The sequence below is a fragment of the Loxodonta africana genome, chromosome 1, assembly GCF_030014295.1.
Source record: "Loxodonta africana isolate mLoxAfr1 chromosome 1, mLoxAfr1.hap2, whole genome shotgun sequence".
Taxonomy (NCBI): domain Eukaryota; kingdom Metazoa; phylum Chordata; class Mammalia; order Proboscidea; family Elephantidae; genus Loxodonta; species Loxodonta africana.
Window position 1 is genome coordinate 51,154,360 of NC_087342.1, and position 19,542 is coordinate 51,173,901.

Sequence of the window (19,542 nt, forward strand, 5' to 3'; positions counted from 1 at the left end):
ATCGACTCGATGGCAGTGGGTTTGGTTGGGTTTGGTTACAAGGCATAATCTCCAAGCAACTTGGCAAACTCCAATCACAATTTAAGAAGCATTCATTACTTGAGAGTGGGTATGAAGCTCTTTGTTGCTCAGCTAATGGGCAGACAAGACAAGAAGGCAGAAGTTATCTAGGAGGTCTAATAGTGCAGGCTTTGTGTCAAGAACCCAGCATCCTCCTCCTAAAATATTTCCATGTCACTGAGCCATGCCCTCAGCAAACACTGTCAGTAGTCTGCACCCTCTCCCTGGTTGAGGTCAATCAGTTAGCGGTTCCAGGTAAGGTGTGTATGTTTATGCCTCTCTAATAGACATTTTTTTTTTAATAGACATATTCATCTTCCTGACTCTCCATCTCTTTTCCCAACTGTCTTCTGAATATTTCTACTTGGATATAACATACCAGTTGCCTTCAAGTAAATTCCGACTCATATGACCTATGTGTGTCAGAGTAGAACTGTGCTCCATATGATTTTCCGTGGCTAATTTTTTTTTTGAAAGTGTACAGGCAGGCCTTTCTTCTGATGCACCTCTGGGTGGACCAAAACCTCCAACCTTCCAGTTAGCAGCTGAGTGCATCAAGTGTTTACACTACCCATAGGAATCTCAAACTCAGGAGGTCCAAAACCAAGCTCCCGGTTTTTCCTCTAACAATGTCCCTCTCCTTTTATTTCCTATTGTCTGCTGGCTGATGTCCACATCTACCTAAAACGCTTAGGAATCATCTCTCATTATCAGGTCATCCACAAGACCTGATCATTCTATTGCATCTCTTTAATATTTAAATTTAATATTTAAAAAATGTACACTCTCTTCTCCAGCTTTACTATCGCTGTCCTAATTCAGACCCTCGTCTTTTTTCTGGAGTATACTAAACTTTTCCTAAATGACCTGTTTCAAGACACACCCTTCTCAAAGAAATCCCCTTCAAAATTACCAGAGAGATCCCCTGAAAAAAGAAGTTGACATAAGTCTCTCTGCTTCTTAAAATACTGCAGTGGCTCCACTTTGTATCAGCTACCAGGACAAAAAAAGACAGTGGAGAAAATGATTATCAACCTAGAATTTTATACACGCATAAATGATCTCTAAAACACAAAGAAAAACCTGAATTTTCCAGGCACACAGTGGCTAAGAGAGCGTATCACTCGCAGAGGTACACTCTAAATGAATTACCAAAAGATTTGCTTAGGCAAGAAGAAAAATGGAACCAGAGCCAAGATATACTAATATTAAAAATATTATGAAGCACAGATATTGATCATATGTGTCAGTAAATTAATTTTCTGTCGAGGATAAAAAAAAAAAAAGAACTTTAAATTTTGTGTTTAATAAAAAAAGTCAGGTTGAAAGCATCACCAACAGTAATGTCAGAGGGAAGAGGGGGTGTCCACTGGAGTTAGAGCAAACGCAAAGTTGTTGTTACGTTCCGGAAGAGAACAGGAATACTGGAAGAACCTAGATTTTTAAAGAGAATTTGCAGATGAATATATAGATAAGAAAATTAAGGAAAACAAGTAAAATAATTTACAAGAATAACATCTATGGATTTTGAACAGCAAAGGAGAAACAAAATAGAGAAAATTATTGATAATTAAACAGAACTTCAGAAAAGAAAGTACTTTTTTAAAAAACAAAGAAATAGGATAATAAATATAAAATGCAAGCAAGATGTTATCAGCAGAACAAATACAGCAATAATAACATTAATGACAGAAATTGTAAACCCATCTGTTGGAATATACGTATAGTGCACTTGCTTAGCACAAAAATAAAATTGTTCTGGGTATGTGCCTAAGACACACCCCAAACAGCTCCACAGATAAATTCTAAAATTTCTTAAATAAAGTGTAGAAAACTAATGTATGCTTTGAAAATCTCATTTAAAAAAAGTTCAAATGGTAGTATGCATATTAGAAAAACGAGAGTGTAAATTCAAAATCTGTTAATAGACATATGAAAACTTAGAGCAATAACAAAGTTGATAGTTTGGGCCAGAGAAACTCTCTTCCATGCTGTTAAGAGAATAAATTGATAGGACCACTTGGGATGGCAATGTGTCACTACCATGTAAATTTATGAAGTGTAAATAATAACAATAAATAAAATGTGTTCTATTCATGCAAAGAAATTCTATACAACAATAAAATCAATAAATCAGAAGGCAGATGTGTGTGTGTGAGAGAAGTATGATATACTTACATAAAGTTTAAAAACCTAGAAAAGATATTACTGCTTATGATTTCATACATATGTAGAAAAAATATACAAAAATGAAACAATAAGTCTCACATCTTTGAGGGCTGGCAATAGAGTCAGGGAGCAGCTCACAGAGGGCTTTAATTACATGGAAAATATTATTTCTTAAAGGAAAAAATGTGAAGCAATTACGGCAAAATAATGAGCATTGACGAAGCTGGATGCTAGTTACTGGTGCGTGTTATTTTCTATAAAGTATATTTGAAATATTTTATAAATTCAAAAATAAAGAGCTCACTATAGTGCCTGGCACATTAAAAACATGCAATGCGTGTCACTATTATTACTGCAATACTTCTAGTAATAGTACTATGCTGGTAATAAACCAATCTAAGTGCCACTGTTACTGTAACGATTACTACCCCATCCGCTGCTATTGCCACTAACACTATTATCACCATTAGAGACTCCACCCTATTGGAGAAACTTGTGGTGAATCTTTTGGCAAAGAAAAGAATTGTGTTGTCAAACAGACAATCATTTCTAATATCTCTCTTCTATAAGTTGGAACATTTGTGCATTGACTATTTCAAAGAACTTTATTTGGTTATTTAGTGCTCATTTAAACCAGTCTCTGAAAACAGAAAGTCTAAAAAATGAATAGACTATATTTTTTGAGAAACTATTTCTCAGAACATTTTCTCTTTCAGAGACATTGCTTGGTTACCATTCCTATTCTCACACAAGACAGACTAAAATCTAGAACAAAAAACAAAATCAGTTATAAAAATATATATATACATTTTATAGCAATAACGCCAAAGTAAAAAATTTGTGTTTCAGTGAAGTCATTTTGTACTCAATTATGTAGTAGACAATGTGATATGAAAAGCAGTATTCTTGTTAATGATTGCATTCTCCTTAATGGTATGGTTTGGAAAGTAATACGTTAGCAAAGAAAGAATGAATACCTCTCAGCAGTTTTATACGAAGTCCTTGGGTGGTGCAAACAGTTAACGTGTTTGGCTGCTAAACAAGAGGTTGGAGGTTTGAGTCCACCCAGAGGCCCCTGGGAAGAAAGGCCTGGCCATCTAGTCATGGAACATCACAGCCATCAAAAGCCCTATGGATATCAATAGATGCAGAAAAGGCATTTGACAAAGTTCAACACCCATTTATGATAAAAACTCTTACCAAAATAGGAATTGAAGGAAAATTCCTCAACATAGTAAAGGGCAACAGCCAATATCACTCTAAATGGAGAGAACCTGAAAGCATTTCCCTTGAGAACGGGAACCAGACAAGGATGCCCTTTATCACCGCTCTTATTCAACATCGTACTTGAAGTCCTAGCCAGGGCAATTAGGCTAGACAAAGAAATAAAGGGTATCCAGATCGGTAAGGAGGAAGTAAAGCTATCACTATTTGCAGATGACATGATCGTATACATGGAAAACCCTAAGGAATCCTCCAGAAAACTACTGAAACTAATAGAAGAGTTTGGAAGAGTCTCAGGATATAAAATAAACATACAAAAATCACTTGGATTCCTCTACATCAACAAAAAGAACACCGAAGAGGAAATAACCAAATCAATACCATTCACAGTAGCCCCCAAGAAGATAAAATACTTAGGAATAAATCTTACCAAGGATGTAAAAGACCTATACAAAGAAAACTATAAAACTCTGCTACAAGAAATGCAAAAGGACATACTTAAGTGGAAAAACATACCCTGCTCATGGATAGGAAGACTTAACATAGTAAAAATGTCTATTCTACCAAAAGCCATTTATACATATAACGCACTTCCAATCCAAATACCAATGTCATACTTTAAGGGGATAGAGAAACAAATCACTAATTTCATATGGAAGGGAAAGAACCCCCGGATAAGCAAAACATTACTGAAAAAGAAGAAGAAAGTGGGAGGCCTCACTCTACCTGATTTCAGAACCTATTATATAGCTACAGTAGGCAAAACAGCCTGGTACTGGTACAACAACAGGCACATAGACCAATGGAACAGAATTGAGAACCCAGATATAAATCCATCCACATATGAGCAGCTGATATTTGACAAAGAACCAGTGTCAGTCAATTGGGGAAATAATAGTCTTTTTAACAAATGGTGCTGGCATACCTGGATATCCATTTGCAAAAGAATGAAACTGGACCCATACCTCACACCATGCACAAAAACTAACTCCAAGTGGATCAAAGACCTAAACATAAAGACTAAAACGATAAAGATCATGGAAGAAAAAATAGGATCAACCCTAGGAGCCCTAATACAGGGCATAAACAGAATACAAAACATTACCAAAAATGATGAAGAGAAACCAGATAACTGGGAGCTCCTAAAAATCAAACACCTATGCTCATCTAAAGACTTCACCAAAAGAGTAAAAAGACCACCTACAGACTGGGAAAGAATATTCAGCTATGACATCTCAGACCAGCGCCTGATCTCTAAAATCTACATGATTCTGTCAAAACTCAACCACAAAAAGACAAACAACCCAATCAAGAAGTGGGCAAAGGATATGAACACACATTTCACTAAAGAAGATATTCAGGCAGCCAACAGATACATGAGAAAATGCTCTCGATCATTAGCCATTAGAGAAATGCAAATTAAAACTACGATGAGATTCCATCTCACACCAACTAGACTGGCATTAATCCAAAAAACACAAAATAATAAATGTTGGAGAGGCTGCAGAGAGATTGGAACTCTCATACACTGCTGGTGGGATTGTAAAATGGTACAACCACTTTGGAAATCCATCTGGCATTATCTTAAACAGTTAGAAATAGAACTACCATACAACCCAGAAGTCCCACTCCTCGGAATATACCCTAGAGATACAAGAGCCTTCACACAAACAGATATATGCACACCCATGTTTATTGCAGCTCTGTTTACAATAGCAAAAAGCTGGAAGCAACCAAGGTGTCCATCAACGGATGAATGGGTAAATAAATTGTGGTATATTCACACAATGGAATACTATGCATCGATAAAGAACAGTGACGAATCTCTGAAACATTTCATAACATGGAGGAATCTGGAAGGCATTATGCTGAGTGAAATGAGTCAGTTGCAAAAGGACAAATATTGTATAAGACCACTATTATAAGATCTTGAGAAATAGAAAAAACAGAGAGGAACACATACTTATGTGGTTACAAAGGGGCGAGGGAGGGAGGGAGGGAGAGGGCTTTTTATTGATCAATCTGTAGATAAGAACTGCTTTGGGTAAAGGGAAAGACAACACTCAATACAAGGAAGGTCAGCCTAATTGGACTGGATTAAAAGCAAAGAGGTTTCCGGGATAAAATGAAAGCTTCAAAGGTCAGCGGAGCAGGGGCTGGGGTCTGGGGAACTTGGTTTGAGGGGACTTCTAAGTCAATGGGCAAAATAATTCTATTATGAAAACACTCTGCATCCCACTTTGAATTGCGGCGCCTGGGGTCCTAAATGCCAACAAGCGGCCATCTAAGATACATCAGTTGGTCTCAACCCACCTGGAGCAAAGGCAAAGGAAGAACACCAAGGTCATACGACAACTAAGAACCCAAGAGACAGAAAGGGCCACATGAACCAGAGACCTACATTATCCTGAGACCAGAAGAACTAGTTGGTGCCCAGCCACAATCGATGTCTGCCCTGTCAGGGAGCACAACAGACAACTCCTGAGGGAGCAGGAGACCAATGGGATACAGTCCCCAAATTCTCATGAAAAGACCATACCTAATGGTATGACTGCGACTAGAGGAATCCCAGAGACAATGCTCCCCAGAACTTCTGATGGCACAGGACAGGAACCATCCCCGAAGACAAATCATCAGGCATGAAAAGGACTGGTCAGTGGGGGGGAGAAAGATGCTGATGAAGAGTGAGCTAATTAACTCAGATGGACACTGGAGAGTGTGTTGGCAACTCTTGACTGGAGGGGGGATGGGAAGATAGAGAGAGAGGGAAGATGGCAAAATTGGCACAAAACGAGAGACTGTAAGGGCTGACTCAATAGGGGGAGAGCAAGTGGGAGAAGGGAGTAAGATGTATGTAAACCTACATGTGACAGACTGATTGGAATGGTAAATGTTCACTTGAAGCTTAATAAAAATTTAAAAAAAAAGCCCTATGGAGCACAGTTCTACTCCGATGCATGTGGGGTCTGCACAAGTAGGAGTCAACTCGGTGACAACTGGTTACCAGGTTTTACATGAAATAACACAACTTAAAATATTAGTAATAGACAGGTGAAAAACAAGTCAACTAACCCTGGGAAAAGTGTACAAAGGATCCACTGTGGCCATCCATTGACGCACAAGTATTTTCCTCTGCTTCTCTCTCTTCGAGGCCAGCTATATTTTCCACGTCTGATTCTGCTTTCTCGGCTTCAGCCATGAAACAAACTGGAAATTCAGAGGAAAGCTGAATGTGTCTTTCATGCTTTTTTTGATCATCCAAATATAAAGGAAGTTTAATCACCTGGTAAGAGAGAACTCTGCTATCTAAACTTCTGAAAATATTACACAGTTAATTTTTCTCTACACCAACAATACAATTTGCAAAATCCAAAAGGTCAATTATGAATTCAGCTTCCCAAGTCTCATATTTGTTTTTGTTTGGCTGCCCTACAAAGAATGCAGCTTTTTTGTATTAAAAGATTTGTATACTTGCTTCAGATGTTGCCATTTGTTCTATATATACTTACTCATTTTTTTTTGTTTTAATTTATAATTTTCTTCTTCCAAAGAACACTGTCTAAAATTTATATTGGAATGAAATTAACAAAGATTCAGTGTTTACTATATGCGAGTATTTACTATATTTTAAGTTAAAAAAAAAAATGACTAAATTGTAGAACCCAACATGGGGGTTAAGATTTCAGGCTGCTAACCAAAAGGTCGGCAGTTTAAATCCACCAGCCGCTCCTTGGAAACCCTACAGGGCAGTTCTGCTCTGTCCTGTAGGGTCGCTATGAGTCGGAATCTACTGGATGGCAACAGGAAATAGAGGTGAATATATGAGGGTTCGCTAAACAATTCTCTCAATTTTTCTCTGGTTAAAAGTACTGATAAAGCACTTGGGAGAAATAATCGACCCAGGGAGTGAAATATTCAGAAAAGTGAGGAATTGACAGGAAAATTTTCCTGGGAAAAAGTAAAGCTATAGGTCACCTTACTTTATCCTCTTGTATCCTTTTTTTTTTTTTTTTTTATCCTTATACACGGAAACCCTGGTGGCATAGTGGTTAAAAGCTATGGCTGCTAACTAAGAGGTTGGCAGTTCAGATCCACCGGGCGCTCCCTGGAAACTCTACGGGGGAGTTCTACTCTGTCGTATATGGTCGCTCTGAGTCGGAATCAACTCCACAGCAACAGGTTTGAGGGGCGTTTGGGTTTGTTCTTTTTTTAAATCCTTACACTCATGCTATGAGTGTGGGGCATTTTGCTGAATCAGAGCTGTTCTCAAGCCTCCTCCATAATGCTCAGGTCTATTAGCCTGAGTTCTGTCAGTAATAGCATCATAGTATAACACATGAGGTCATGGCAGATGCACACATCCTGGCTCTGCCAGCCCCCCTTTGACCTATGACAGTCTCCAACCCGTTACCAGACATGGGGCAGAAATTGCCAGGACTTGCCTCGATTTACTTATTTCCCTTACTCTCTTCCCAGGCTGCATTGCAAAAAACGCTTTCTGTTCCATCATTGCTCTGTCTTCTCACTTCAAGTTCTCTCTTTTCTTTTTTTTCTGAGTATCTCCAAAAGAAGTACTCAAAATTTAAATTTACTTGTTGAGAAATTTTTGCATTTGAGAAAACTCACATTGCAATAAATAAGTCCCCATTTCTTAGAATTTTATATAACAGAATAGAGTTTCAAGATACGAGGCTTTTTTTCTTTTTTCATCCTTATGAAAAAAGTCACCCATCTGGCATAATGGCACTATTCTCAGCAATGAGACTCACTCACCCCCTTTGACATATACAGAGGGAGAAAATTCCTGTTGTTGTCTATCCAATAAGAATGCTCACAGACATTTACATCCATCCGTAATGCAGAATGATCAGGTGGGCACTGCAGATAAAACCAAAACCAAACCTGTTGCTGTGGAGTTGATTCCAACTCATAGCAACCCTAGAAGACAGAGGAGAACTGCCCCCGAAGGTTTCCAAAGCTGTAATCTTTACAGAAACAAACTGCCATGTCTTCCTTCCACGGAGCGGCTGGAGAGTTTGAGCCACCAACCTTTCGGTTAGCAGCTGAGCACTTACCCCCTAAATCAATCTGATAATACTACTACTTTTTCCACATAGTTTTGTTTGTTTGTTTATAGGAAATGAGAGAAAAATTTTAGTAATATGATCAAATACAAGTAGGTTTTGGTGAAATCACATGATTCTAACACTATTTATCAAATAGCCACTTGTCTTGATTTTGTAAATTTTAAGCATCACTTCTTGTTTTTATCTCAAACATAAACTCCCTTTATGATTAATACCAAACCAAAAAAAAAAAAAAAACCCGACTCATAGCAACCCTATAGGACAGAATAGAACTTCCCCATAGGGTTTCTATGCCCCAGGAGCAGCTGGTGAATTCAAACTGCCGACCTTTTGGTTAACAGCCAAACTCTTATCCACTGTGCCACCAGGGCTCCATGATTAATACCAGTACTATGTACATAGTCTTTTATGAATTAGAGTTGGTACTTATTTTCCATGTCATAAGAACACTGACTTTTAGTTAGTGAAAAATTATAGATACCTTAAAAAAAAATTGCTATTGAGTCAATTCTGACTCACAGTGACCTCATGTATTATAGAGTAGAAATGTGCTCCATAGGGTTTTCTTGGCTGTAGTCTTTATGGAAGCAAATTGCCAGGCCTTTCTTCCACAGCACTATTTGGTGGGATGAAACTGCCAATCTTTAGGTTAGCAGATAAGTGCAAACTCTTTGTGCCACCAGAGACCTTACACATGTATAAAAGTGTAGTTTCCCTCTTACTACAGATCTCTTGGTATAGTATTAAAGTTACCAATTTGTTAACTTTGTTATAGGTTTTCAATACTTTTCTCCAAAATTTGGGTGGTTTTTCTGTAGTGCCTTTGAATTCATTTATAATGGTCTTCCTTTTCAAGTTTATTTGTATCAGTGTTTCTAATCCTTGGAAGCATTTAAAAAATTCTGATGCTTACGCCAAAACAATTGAATCGAAATCTCCGGGAATAGGGCCCAAGCAGTAGTATTTCTAAAGCTCCCCATGGGATTCTAATGGACAGTTAGATTTAGCTTAGGACAGCACTGTTTCCAGAATGAATACAAAGGCACATATTCACTTGAGAGTTGTTTCTTAATTGCACACCTAGACTGTTCCAATGGGGTATTTCAGCAAAACATTATCATGGAATTAGCTAAAAGAAAAATGCCAGCTAACTTTACTCAAAATATCTAGGAAACAGGAAGACTTTCACATAAGAAAGATATCTAGCTTTTGAATTTTAGGCCAAAGCTACATAAGTTTCTTGGAAATTTCCATATTTAATAGCTCCATCAGGTAGGTAGGTAAATAGGTAGATGATAGAAAGAAAGATAGGCAGGTAGAGGGGTAGAGAGATTTGGAAAAAAAATTAAACTCATAGATAAGGAATAAAATACCATAACATTTTAAATTATAGGCAGCCTCGAAAAATATGATCAGGAAGAAAAAAGCTGGAAATAAAAAACAAACAAAAAAACCCAAAACCTGTTGCCCTCGAGTCGACTCCAACTCATGGCAACCCCATAGGACAGAGTAGAACTGCCCCACAGGGTTTCCAAGGAGTGCCTGGTGGATTTGAACTGCCAGCCTCTTAACTACTACTCCACCAGGGTTTCCAAATTGGACCTACAGAACACAAATAGGCTAAAAATGTATTGGAACGTTTTATACTTAATGTAGGCCTTCATTTTCTCTTTGGATACCTGCTGTTTAATTTTGGAGCCTAGAGTGGATTTATGCAATGGCATGTCTGCTACAGGACTAGGCTAGACAATGGACAGAAGGCCAATCAGATACAAGTAAAGGGTGTGTGCCCAAGTGGCCATTTTATTTTTGTATGACATTTAAGGTAAAAAGAGACATTTTGAGGTAAACAAGATAGCATGCTTCAAAGCAGCCTAGCAAAGGGAGACAGGTTTGTTGTGAAGGCCGCCTGCATCCCATGGCAATGCGGGTCATTAGCTGGCTTTTGTATGAACACATGTGTGTCTCTTCAACAGGTAGCAAGCAATGGAAGTAGAGACTACATCTTATCTCTCTGGTATCCCTACAGCAGACAATACCCAAGACACAACAGACAGTAAGTATTTTTGGCAAGGAAACGTACCTTAGCCCTGTGCCCAAGGTGATGAGACTAAGGAGACAGGCTCCCCAGCAGCAACAGAAGTAAAATCTGGGGACTTGGCGGGCACACCTGGCTCATTTTTAAAATAGAGGGCTGGATTGAATTATCTGTAAAATTTCTGCTAATTCTAGAATTTTGTTTCTTATTTCTAGCCAAGAATTTAATCTGCATTATCAGAAACCAACATTAAGATATAATCATTTTTACAATTTTATGACACTTATTGACATTTTCAATAACAGTAAAGAAGGCTAAAGGCTAGAAAGAAACAGCTTTGAAAAGTTTTCAGTTCTCTTTTCGACTTACAAAATTGTATCGCATACGTGAAAATAGAAATTGCACAGCCAGTGGTGCAAGTCCAGGCAAATCAAATCTTCAGTTGTCCTGAAGTTGCAAAGTTTCTGGTCATACTGTCCTCGGAGAAGGGGACACTTGAATTTTCGTTCTGCTACATCAAAGTTGTTATCCCACAAAGGGAAGGCTGCCCAGCCCACAACTTGGTCAAAACAAGCACAGGTCCCACGAAGGAAAAAGAGTTCAAACAGGAAAGCTGTGCCAGGTTTCACATCTTTCTTAGGAGGAAGTTTTTAGAAAAGATATTAACAAGGGAAAACTGACAGGCTTGTATTTCAAGATACATACCATGTTCAGTGATGATTACAGACAGCTTAGAATTAAGTAAAGACTTGACCTCTACTCCTAATATTTGCCCTTAAAAACTCCCCATTGAACGTATTTATATAAATAATCCTTCTAGCCCAAGTAATTGAGCAACCATGCTGTTGTCGTTAGTTGTCATGTGGTTGGCTCCAACTCATGACGAACCCATGTACAACAGAACAAAACGTTGCCTGGTCCTGTGCCACTTTCACAATTGTAAGCAAGTTTGAGTCTAGTCAGACAATATTCTGTTCTGATCCTTAAGGCTTTCACAGGCTAATGTTCAGGATCAGATTGCTAGGCTTTTCTTTGTAGTCTGTCTTAGTCTGGAAGCTCGGCTGAAACTTGTCCACATGGGTGACCCTGCCAGTATTGAAATACCAGTGGCATAGCTTCCAGTACCATAGCCGTACATAAGTCTCCACAGTATAGTACTGACAGATGGGTGAGGGTGAGCAACTATACCATCAGGAAGACATAACCCAACAAAAATACAAAACTGACCCTGGCAATACAAGATTCTGCACTTCATTTTATGAGTTTTAGGAATCAAGCTTGTAAAATGTTAACTAGTGTGGTTTTCCATACTTTCAATTCTTTTTGCTTGAGCTGGAACCTCTATTGTATAGCTATTTTTTTCTTTTGTCATAGTCATTGTTTTATATGTCTTTCATTCACCATTGCATTATTCATGTACCCAGCACAGGTGCTGTGCACAAAATACATGCTTTCAGAAAAGTGGTTGAACAAATGATGACACTCCAGAGAAACTAACTCTAGGCGTAAAGATAATTTGAATTACTACTACAAGGTCCACATCTTCAAGTAAAAATAGGGATTCATTTAAATTTGTGACTTCTCTGTTTATTTCAGTTAACAACTATAATGCACTTCACTGTGCGTGCAACTTGTCAATGCCAACTAGTACTAGGGATGAAGATGGATGAAGCGATCCGATTGAACAAGTCATTGTTCAAGTCCCCAGATTCCCCAGATGTAGAGATAAGACATATGTGTGTATATATATGAAAATGGAAGACTTGAATATATTTTTTTAAAGATATAGGCTTGGATTTCTGTGAATAATTAAAAATAGATAAATATAGGAACTCGCCCAAGAGTTTCACAACTATATATACATATATATATCTCCAAAAGTACGTGGGTATATTTTAAATAATTTATGTAAATATTTCAAGATTTTGTTTAGGTTTAAAATGAAACAGAAGCATCTGTTGAAAAATGCCATAACCCTGTGGCAGCTGCTCTTAAACCATTAACAGGATCAGATTTCATTTAAACCAGATTTACCATTTTCTACAACAGCCCATGGGAAAGCTAAAAACATTAGGCACAAATTACTGACAAAAGAGATCCTTAATCAAGCCGTACTTTTCATTTGGCTAGCTGGCTATGAGTAACCTTTGTGATAAGAGAATAAAAGCTAAATAAGGAGGGGGAGGAGGAGGAAGAATGGAGTCAGAAACCTGTTTTGGGCCATCATCTAGAAATAAAGCTGAAATGGGTTTATTACCAGTAATTTCATCTATTTTTATTCCTGCAGATAAAAATGAAAACTCATGACCCTCTTATTCTAAACTGGTCTTATGCAGTGCTACCTTTCAAAATACATGAAGTAAGAATTTGACCAATACTGGCCCCACTCTATCATGAATTTTGTTGTGATCTTAGACATGTCACCTCGCTTATTTTATCGAAGTTTCCACTCACTTGAGTTTCTTTATCATTAAAAACAGGTATACAAATATCTTCCTCATGGACTTGACTCAATAACCAACTTAGATAGTACATATAAAAATGCTTCAAAAATATGAAATGCACACTACTATTATTATTAATTTATAAGGCTTTATCCCACCTACTTCTAAGACGACTTAGCTTATAGTTTATTTTAACAATGAGGAAACGAGCAGACTTAAGGTTGAAACAAATCTGTAAACATGAAAACACCAGCCTCCTTCTGTGCATGAGGAAGATTTCCAGGGTAGAAAACCTATCACCCCTATGGACCCCTGTCTCATCTGTAGCAATGTCGATGTGCGAGCAGTTCTCACGTTCACAAAACAAACTTCCCCTCAATCTATCTTACAAGATAGAGGAGTCCCAGGCAACCACCCTGACAGCCCTTCAAATAAATAAGGATATGACCTAGACCAAACCAAGTCAGCGATATTGATTGTAATGGAAGATAAGAGTCATAAATTGTAAAGAGGAAATTTACTGTCTCTGACAAGAGTTGTCTTATCGTTTTTATTCTTTTAGTGCCCTTCCCTTGCTACATGTTGTAAGAGAGATCTTTTGCCTTGTAATGTGTAGCTTGGCACTCACTCTTCCCCTCTTCAGCAAGAAAAGGTCACTGTTTCATTGTACATCTCAGAGGATCTTTTCCACAAACCTGAATATTCACAGTTAACCTATGATGTGACATTTCCATGATAATATTTCAGTAGCTTTATTACTGAATACAATATATTAAGGTAAATAAGTATATCAGGTTCCCCCAGCTCTCAACGCCATCATGGGAGACCTGGTAATTAGAAGGCCCTTATGAAGAGTACTTCTTTGAAAGGAAGAGCTGAATTGAACTGCATAACACAAGGGTGATAAATTTGATGTTCCATATCACAGAGAGCGCATGGGCAAGGAGGGTGGAGAACAAAAGTAACCTAAGAAGCAAGCAAGAATTTTGAAGATTGAATGTTGCATGAAGGATTGCAAGACAGAGCAAATTCTTTTCATATGGACACCAAGTACTTTTAAATTGGAGCAATAAAGAAACAAATAGGGTAGTCTTGCAAAAAGGACACTTCATCAGGTATTCTTCGTTTTTCTTTGTTCACTTTCTGAGTTTTTTGTAATGATTAATTTTTACTTTTATAATCTGAAAATGTTGATCATGTGATTTCAAAAATAGAGGGCTTTCAGAGTTTGCTTCTGGTTGTGATAGAGATGGACATGAAGGACCATCACTCCTACCATAACAAGTTAAAAATAAAACACCAGTTAAACTGCAAAGTTATGTATATCTTTGAACTCATTAGATAGCTTTAGTACACAAAGAAATTTAGTGGAAACCAAATCTCTGTGATATGGAACATCAAATGTCTTACCCTTACATTATGCAGTGCAACTCAGCTCTTCCTTTCAAAGGAGTAATCTTCATGGAGAGGGATAAGCCCTTCACATATGAGCTAAGACGAGAGGCAGCTTTAATCCCTGTGAAGAGAAATGGGTAAAGGGGCAGACCCGTTACTGACTGAGGGATTTTGCAGGGGAAAGAAGAAACCATCTAAACCTTTAATAATCATGGACTAATGTGGTATATTGGAATAGATAAGGGCCCAGGACTGAGCGAATCCTCACTGTTCACCAATCTTCATCTACAGGACTTTACAGAGTGCCCAGTTGCATGTGGGCAATTGAGGTGGAGCTGCAAGGCAAGGAGAGATCTTCAAGGGCACAAAAATCTTAGGACTGGGCTGGAGAGCAGAGCATGATCTCACAGTCACATGGTGCTTGGTTCCCAAATTCAGCTGGAAGGAAGGAACTTTCACACCTCAAAACTTTTGAAACAAGTGATGAATTGAAACAAACTAAAGCTGCAACCCAGACCCATTTTAGCACAATAAGAGAGATTAGCCCCTCACAAGCCTGCCTGACAGAGGCAGCTTTTTTTTCTTTTTTTGAGGAAAATACATATTTTCTACACCTTTGTCTGCAATTCATTTATACGCAATGACTCTCATGCAATACAATATATGAGGCATACATAGAAGCAGAAAAATATGACCCATACAGACAAAAGTAAATCAATTAATGAAACTGACTCACAGATAACCCAGATGTTGGAATCAACAAGGACTTTAAAATAATCACTGTAGTGAGGACAGGGAAATTAGTGGAAAAGATGGAATTTTTCAGCAGAGAAACTTTTTTAACATTCTAGGACAGAAACATAAAGCACTTGAAATGAAGAACTTATTGAAGGGACTTAACAACAAATCAGACATAGAAGAAAAAAGGATAGGTGAACTCCAAAGCAGATCAATAGAAATTATCCAAACTTAAGCACTAAGGAAAGAAAGAAAGAAAAAATAAATAAAACACATGCACACACATAGCACATGAAACACCTAGGAACAACAGTGAACAATGTAACACACATGTAATTGGAGAACTAAAAGTATAAAAAGAGAACAGTGCAGAAAAAATATTTGAATAGATAATGGTTAAGAATTTTCCAAAACTTATGCAAGTCATCAAACCCACAGAACCAAGAAGCTCAAAAAATCCCAAGCATAAAACATACAAAGGAAACAACACCTAGCATATCGTAGTCAAACTTCCAAAAATCAAAGATAAATAAAAAATCTTAAAATACAAAGCTGTCAATGATATCTGACAGAGCTCATTATTGGCTGTCAAAGCGGCATACTTAGTCAAGTATTCCTATTCCCTTGTATTAAATCTCGAATATAAAAAAAAAAAAAAAATTTTTTTTTTTTTTTTTTTTAATCATATGGAAGATCTTACTTGGTTTTCAGGAAATACTTTGTGCCCAGTTTCTTTGCTTTCAACTCCAGTAATACAAATTTACTTGTTATCTCTGGCAGTGGACAAAAGGTTTCCAGAAACTTTGGCTTAGTATAATATGACCTTTTGTTGCTCGTTAGGCTTCTTGTTGCCTAACTTACATTATATTAGGTACGAATCCCATTTGGCTATGATGTATTATTTTTTTGATATGCTGTTCCATGGGCCCCCCATGTGGGTGGCTGGGTGTAGGAGTGGGTGTCACTGGACCTTGGGCCCCTGGTGCAGTTGGCTGGTCAGAAGAGGGGGTGTCACCATTCCACAAGTCCCCAGCACTGGTAGCTGGGCAGAGAGGCAGGCAACACTAATCCATGGGTCCCTAGAATGAGTGGCTGAGTGAAGGAGCAGGGCTACCAGTCTGTGGGACCCCAACTCAGGGAGCAGAGCAGTGGTAGATGCTGTCATACCATGACTGCGTGTGGGGGGATTGACAAGGAAGGTGGGCGGGCACCACAGGTCTATAGACCTCCAGCATGGGGGCCTGGGAAGGCATGTTGGTGAGGTGAGCATACTTAATTTTCACAGAGCAGGGAGCACCCTGCCTGGCTCTGGACTTGGGTACAGAATTGTTCCTGCTTGGCTGCACCAGGTGATAGGGGTTTTGGCAGGGAACACTGCTTGTTTTATCTCAATATGGCTGTGCCGTGCAGGTTCACCTGACAGCGTGCCAGCAATTCACAATTCTCCATGTCTGCTGCTTTTTTTGTACAGTCTATCCTTCCACTTGGCACTCAGTATGATTCTTCAACTCCGCCTTTGATGCTCATGGTTCAAAAGTTGTCCTCTATATTCGATTCACTTGTTTTCTCAGGTCTTTGTTGTAAGAGGGATGTTATGAAGCTTTTGACTATGCCGCCATCTTGGACTGCCTCCTTGGGTTTTCAGTTTGGACATAAACTTTGAGGTGGTCATTTTTTAGCCCACAGTTTCTCAAGGAGTGATACTGGTGGGACCCAGAGGCTAAGGGATTTGCAAGTTTTTATAACAATTACTGAGATTTTTGAAGAATTTTAAAATCCTTAAAACTCACTGTCAATAATAAAAAAGTTACAAAAGAGTTTTATAAACATACAATAACCTCAGAAAAGGACATTTTAAACAATTTCGTTGAGAAATAGATACTGATGGGATATACAACACAAAATAGGAAGAATAGCCCCTTGCCCTGTCATAAATATTTTCTACTACATAATAAAGAGCCACTCATTCACTATCTGAAGCCTACACTTGATGAGAACGTTCACCAACTCATATGGTAAACCAGCGTTTGAACCATTCTAACTGTAAGCAAACTCCACTTCCCTTGAGCAGCTATGGTGTCATTCATGCCGTTTACCAAATATTCCCCATTTCTCACGTTCTGAGCATATGGTAAGATTGTACTTCCTCTGCCCTGTGGTTGGGTGGGGCAACCACTTGACTCTTTCTGGCAAATGATCTATGAGTGGAAATGACATGTGTCACATCTGGGACAAAGCATTTGTCCTCTAGAGCTCTCTTCTCTTCTCCTTTGCCACAGTGAAAAGCATCACTCCAAATGATGGTCCTTCAGCCAGTCTTGGACTTAGAGGAGAATGGTTAGAAGAGAGCACCTGGCTGTTCTACAACAGACATGCAGCATGAGTAGAAAATAAGCTTCTATTGTGTTCAGCTACTGAGAAGTTGAGGTTGCTTGTTACCACACAATAACCAGGTTTATGTTGACTCATCCACTGGCTCTGCCCTGTATTTACTCAAGTCCAGTCTTACTGCTTCTCTAATCATGACTATAAGGGCCACAGGTCCAAGTCACTGGATATAAAGGCCAGACTCATGATAAGGCCAGTAGCAGAGGACCTTACAGATATTCATATTATGCACTCCAGGAGATAAACAGAATACAGACAATGCAGGCACATCATGAGTCTACAATGGTGCCAGTGGTACATTTCCTTGGTTGCATTTCTTCTAAATGTATCTTAATCAATTCTCCTGACTTTAAATATAGGTAACTTCAATCCTAATTGTTTGAATCTGTCCTATTGTTTCGTTAATTTAAAAAGAGGAATAGACATCCTAGTGGTTAAAAGCATGGACTTTGTCATCAGACAAACCTAGAATCAAATCCTAACTTACCACTTATTAGCTGCTTAATACTGAACAAGTTATTTGAGCTCTCTAAGGTTCAGTTTCTTTATCTGTAACATCAGGCAATGATAATTCAGTCCTTGTGGTAGACAAAGCAATAAACCAAAACACCAAAACTGTTACCACTGAGTCAATTCTGACTTAAGATGACCCAATGTGTTATAGAGTAGAACTGCTCCATAGGGCTTTCTTCACTGTAATCTTTATGGAAGCAGATTGCCAGGCCTTTCTTTTGTGATGCCACTGGGTGGGTTCAAACCTCCAACCTTTAGGTTGGTAATCAAGCCCTTAACCATTTGCACCACATAGGGATCTAGAAAAAATAATGGCCCCTCAAAAATGTCTGCACCCTAGTCTCCAAATCTGTGACTATGTTAAAACACATGGCAAAGAAGAATTAAGGATGTAGATGGAATTAAGGCTGCTAGTCAGATGAGCTTGAAATGCAGAGATTGTTTTGGTTTATCCTGGTGGGTCCAATATAATCACAGGGTGCTTATTAAATGTGGAAGGGGGAGACAGCAGGGAGAAAGTGTCAGAGTGAAGCTATATGAGAAAGACTCATGGAGCCATTACTGGCTTTGTAGATGCAAAAGGGACATGAGCCAAGGAATGAAAGCAACTTTAGAAGCTGGAAAAGGCAAGAAAACAGATTGTCCCCTAGTGTCTTCATAAAAGGAACGCAGCCCTGCCAACACCTTGATTTGGGTTCAGTGAGACCCATTTCTGACTTCTTACCTGTAGAACTATAAAATAATAAAATTGTATTTTAATTCACTAAATTTGTGGTAATTCGTTACAATAGCAATAGGGAATTAATACAGGTCGTCCCTGACTTACAACGGGATTCCGTTCAAACGACTCCATTGTAAATTGGTTTTGATGTAAGTCAAATACCTCATTTCTTTTCTTTTTTTAGTTTTTATTATTATTGCCTTTTATTATCAGTATAAGGAGCCCTGGTGGCACAGTGGTTAAACACTCAGCTGCTAACCAAAAGGTCAGCGGTTCAAACCCACCAGTCACTTCACGGGAGAAAGATTTGTCAATCTGCTTCTGTAAAGGTTACAGCCTTGGAAACCCTGTGGGGACAGTTCTGCTCTGTCCTACGGGTTCCTTATGCGTCACCATCAATTTGATGGCAATGAGTTTTTCGTTTTTTTTGTATTATCAGTATCTTCATAAATCATAACCTTGAACATCTGGGAGTGAACATCTGGGAGTGAACATCTGATAATAACATTAGCAAAGTACATATTATAAAATTGTATGTAGTACCTATTACTAACAATAAGATATACAAAAAAAAAAAGAGTCCTAAGTGCAGTTTGGTGTAGCTTGAATACGTTTTAAGTCAGGGACTACCTATACATTCCTCATAGGACTAGTACAAATACTAAACTTGGAGAGTGGGAGATAATGAATCTCCTTCACAATCTTTATAATACCCCATATGCTATACACTGCATATTTTAATCCTAACAATAACCCATTGAGAGG

General features: G+C 38.3%; 1 protein-coding gene across 1 annotated transcript in view; it reads right to left on the bottom strand.

The window, feature by feature from the left end:
- Window positions 1-19,542, bottom strand: part of LOC104846629 (uncharacterized) — a gene marked incomplete at its 5' end in the record, with an annotated part of 349,131 nt that overhangs the window by 174,528 nt on the left and 155,061 nt on the right. The window contains 1 exon segment of the mRNA XM_023557607.2: window positions 6,526-6,660. Coding sequence (XP_023413375.2) covers window positions 6,526-6,660 — 135 coding nt within the window.